The sequence below is a fragment of the Chlorocebus sabaeus genome, chromosome 7 (genome assembly GCF_047675955.1).
Source record: "Chlorocebus sabaeus isolate Y175 chromosome 7, mChlSab1.0.hap1, whole genome shotgun sequence".
Lineage (NCBI taxonomy): Eukaryota > Metazoa > Chordata > Mammalia > Primates > Cercopithecidae > Chlorocebus > Chlorocebus sabaeus.
In genome coordinates, this window is record NC_132910.1 from 25384974 (window position 1) to 25389181 (window position 4208).

At 44.0% G+C, this 4208-nt stretch overlaps 1 protein-coding gene across 1 annotated transcript; it reads right to left on the reverse strand.

The window, feature by feature from the left end:
* Nucleotides 1–1934: 1934 nt before the first annotated feature.
* LOC140712065 (C-X-C motif chemokine 5-like) lies at nt 1935–2514 on the reverse strand. Its single transcript, XM_073017803.1, has 3 exons — nt 2406–2514; nt 2145–2277; nt 1935–2034 (listed from the first exon to the last, which is right to left on the reverse strand). Exons 1-3 carry the CDS (start codon nt 2512–2514, stop codon nt 1935–1937), a joined length of 342 nt encoding a protein of 113 aa, XP_072873904.1.
* Nucleotides 2515–4208: the final 1694 nt, after the last annotated feature.

Sequence of the window (4208 nt, forward strand, 5' to 3'; positions counted from 1 at the left end):
GGAGGAACTTTTCTTCAAGTGTTTTCACAAGGGTCACATTTTCTCCTTAAAAGGGAAAGATTTGCAAACAAAAGTGAAATAGCTTAAACAGAAATACTTATAAAAAGAAACTTTATAGCATTGTCAAGGATATTAAGACTACATTGACTAACTGGTTTCATTACTGCATCTTCCCCCACCCCCACCCTCAGTACGTCCCACCAGGACTAGAGCAGGCTTTGCATTCAGAGATAAATGCTTCAAAATCCCAGTGAAATGAACTGTGCTAAAAACCCGACCAGCATCTTCCCTGCCCTCCCCGCTGGTCTTCTGCAATCCTCTAACCCGGGTTCTTCTCTGTGAAAGGGGCCAAAGCTGTGAGTGGGTATGGACTGTGCCCCAGTGTGGCCACCTTATGTATAATTTTGTATTCCACCATAAATGCTGGCCTTCTGCAAATTATGATTTTGGAAAATCTAGCCCATGCAGAGGGATGAAAAATGGACATCCCTTGGACGACTTCTCCTTGCTTCTTTTCCCAACATTCCAAGCCCTCTCTGGTCCCCTGTACAAGGAGAAATGCTAGGACCTCGAGGATTTCGCTATGTATTTTAAAAACTAAATGGCAAATTTATATTCAAATGTTTGCATAAGTTTCCAAAACTTTCAGCGTACAAGTCATTGTTAAGTTTGCCTTTACTTTAAAAACTGAAAGAATACATTTCAATGTAAAGTAGCCGTCAGGAATGTACCTGTTTCTCGCTTCTTCATCTATCTAAAATATATATTTAGTTACCAGAATTAGAGTACTCCTAATAAAATCGTTAATAAATAGCAGGTAAAATCAAAGTTTAAAAGTAAGTGATGGCAGTTTGCTATACTAAGAAGATAAAGAATGTCTAAAATTATAGGAAGATATTTGCCCCCATAGAACTGGAGCTTTTAGAAATTCTGAATAAGGAAATATATTCTACATAGATAACGTGTGATACACTCAGCTTTCTAAAGCAAAATTATTAAATAGTATCCCACGATCAAGAGTAAGGAAATTCTCTGACAAGAACCATTAAAATATTTCCTATTTCTTAAAAAGGTGAAGATAACAGTGTATCTCCATCGACAGAATTCTTATGAAACATCATTTCCATATTAAATCCACAGCCTTCTCAGTTAATACCTTAAGGAATATTTCTTGGAGATATAATAGTCACCTTCAATTCAAGACACTTCAATTCTAGACACCTTCAATTTCAAGACACAATTCAAGACACAACCAGTGATTCTTGGCTCACAGTATAGTCAGTTGCCAAAAACTTCAATAGTATAGCAGATAAAATAACAGCAAGTAGCAGAGGTACTGTGCTAAACACTTCATTAGCTGAGCTGAAAGCTTAAGGGGTAAACATAGGTTTTCCTCACACTCTTCAAAGTGAGGAATCCAGGAAGAAAGCTAACTACTGGAAAAACAAATAAACAAGCAAACAAACAAATCAAAATCCTTCCTTCTTGTCTTCCCTGGGTACAGAGAGCTCCAGAAAACTGCTCGGCTGAAGACTGGGAAACGTTTCCACGCATACTCATTTCTCTTCATCAGTTGTCCTTGTTTTCACTGTTAAGAAAAAGATTACATTAGTTTAACCATTTTTCGCACTCCTTTCTACTCCACCCTGGTGTCAACACTCAGCGTTTATAATGCTTGGTAAAAAAGGAGTATACAAAAATCAATACAAGCAATGGGGAAACACAAAGCATAACTAGCGACAAGCTGTGTGTAATTGCTCAAGTAATTACATGTAAGAGTGGTAATAAAGTTTTTCCCAGGACAATCCAGAAAAATGTTCCCAATTTAACAACCTTTTAATTCTAAGCGTGAAAAGTGTTACTTAAATAGTACAGAGAGTAAAGACCTTGTGAAGTCCATGGTCTCGCTAGATGAGATTTAAAAACCACAAAGATCAAAGTGACAAGTACCCGTCCAAAATTTTCTGGATGACTTTCTTTAGAAAAGGGGCTTGTGGATCAAGACAAACTTCCTTCCCGTTCTTCAGGGAGGCTCTGAAGGAAAGAAAAGGAAGATACACTCATGAGATAGAAAGGTTGAAGACCCAGGCTGCGGGACTTTCCTCTTGTTAAGGTCACAGTGGACAGAGCAACACAGAACTTACACCACTTCCACCTCAGAGCACTGCGGGCCTATGGCGAACACCTGCAGATTACTGATCTTTTCGGGTTGAACTCCCTGCGTGGTCTGTAAACAACTGCAACGCAGCTCTCTCAACGCAGCAGCGACAGGACCAGCTGGGGAAGAAAGAGAGACACCTTTATATGGCAGGTTGCTTGGTGAGTTCTCTGGAAGGCAGCTGCCCTGGCAGAGGCTGGGTTGCACTGCTGTGCCCCAGTGCGCCCAGCGTGCCAGGCGCTCTCACCTGGGCTGCGGGGCCCTGGCGGCGTCAGCAGCAGCAGCAGCGCCAGCAGCGCGCACAAGGAGCCCGAAGCACCCGGGACAGGGGCCGCGCTGCTGGACAGGAGGCTCATAGTGGTCAAGAGAGCACTGCTAGCAGTCGCGGGGTCCTGAACTGAGTGGAGGAGCAGAGATTGGAGGATAGGAGCACTGAGGCTTCCTAGTGCCTTTTGCACTCCTTTTATCTACATTCATCTCTCCCCACTGACAGGAAACTCAAGCTTTGGGTTGCTGGGGAAATTCTCTGAATTCAGGGGGCAGTGTGAAAGGAAGAGGTTGGGGGAGGGGGGCTGACAGTGGGGAGGGTGGCCTGGAGGAGCTGCGGGCACCTCTACCTAGAGGGACATTCTCCACCTGCTCCGCGGTGGAGGGAGCTGTGACTCCAGCCAGAAGGGAGCAGTGATTCAGCAGGGCCTCAAGCTCTGGGCCTGAGGGGGCTAGGGATGCTGGCGTTTCTGAGGCAGGCAGCCCTCTGGGAGATGCTGCTCCTCTCCTTCTAGAGAGAAAAAGTGGAACCAAAGTAGCAGGAGCCTTAGTTTGAGAAAAATTTCTGAAAGTTAATCCTTTCTAATTATTATTACTATTAATCCAGGAAATGTTATGCATGTTTGAATTGCTCTAAATTGAAAGTCCTTCTGTCTTCCTTGCAAGCAGGTCATTCTAGCTTTCTTGAATGACTTTATGATTCTCTGGACTTCAACCAGCTTTGGAAGCCAAGATAACATAACAAGAGACCCTTGTCTCTTGCCACTTGAAGTCAGTGGCCTGAAAGGACCACCACTGAATTTTGTTGACCCCCCCACAGATCACCTTCTTTGGTAAGTCTACTTACTGATAATTCTGTACTTGTAGTATACCAAGTACATGTGTGTCCAGGTGGTTAAGCAAAAATCTTCCAAAATCACCCAGCCAATTGTCATGGAAGATACCTTGCTGCTGGCAATTGCTATGCTATTGAATTGGAAGAGGTTTTGGTATTCTTGGGGCTGAAGTGTAGCATGATGAGCAGAGGCTAAAGCTTGCTAGGGATCCCAGGCCTGCCCCAGCTCTGGACCCACCCCCAGGTGTGTATTTGACACCATTTGGAGATGCTGTGGGAGGCTGATGAGTTTGAGGGGCTCATGTGAAAGCTTCTTGTATGGGTTTGTATCAATTTGGCAGCACAACAGCACCCAGTGTGTTTTCCCTCAAACAACTTCATGGCGGGGGAGGTAATGCTCCCCACAGGCTTCTGAAACTCTCTAGTTTCATGATTACTGGTGATCAAGGCTGTTCCCACAGGCCTACTCTAGTCCCCAGTGAGCCCTGCACTGCTACCTGAAATTGAAGGGTGAAGTAACTTCCAGCTTCCTCTCCCTCTCTCCTTCTGTTATCTGTGGAGCAGTTAAAGCACTGAAGGATTAAGTGTCTTCCACTGTCTCGCTCCATGCAGGAATGGCTATTGTATTGGAATGACACATTGGCTTTCTTTCACAGATATTGAACTAGATCCTCTTCTGGCTGGTTCTCAAAACCCTTGCCCTCATGGCAGAGCAAAGGTAATCAGTAAACATGATTGCAATGAGAAACCAGTCATGAAACACAACTCTTTCCCTTGTCTCCTATGATTCCGGGAATTTTATTAACTCCTCCATCCATCACCTCCACTGGTGAGCAAGAAAGAGGTGTCATAGGCTTTTACAACTTTTATTCTGGAAGGAAACTTCAGAAATTCACTGGCTGAGTAAGGTTGGGTGGTATGGGCCTTACTCTGTGGGAAACTAAATGA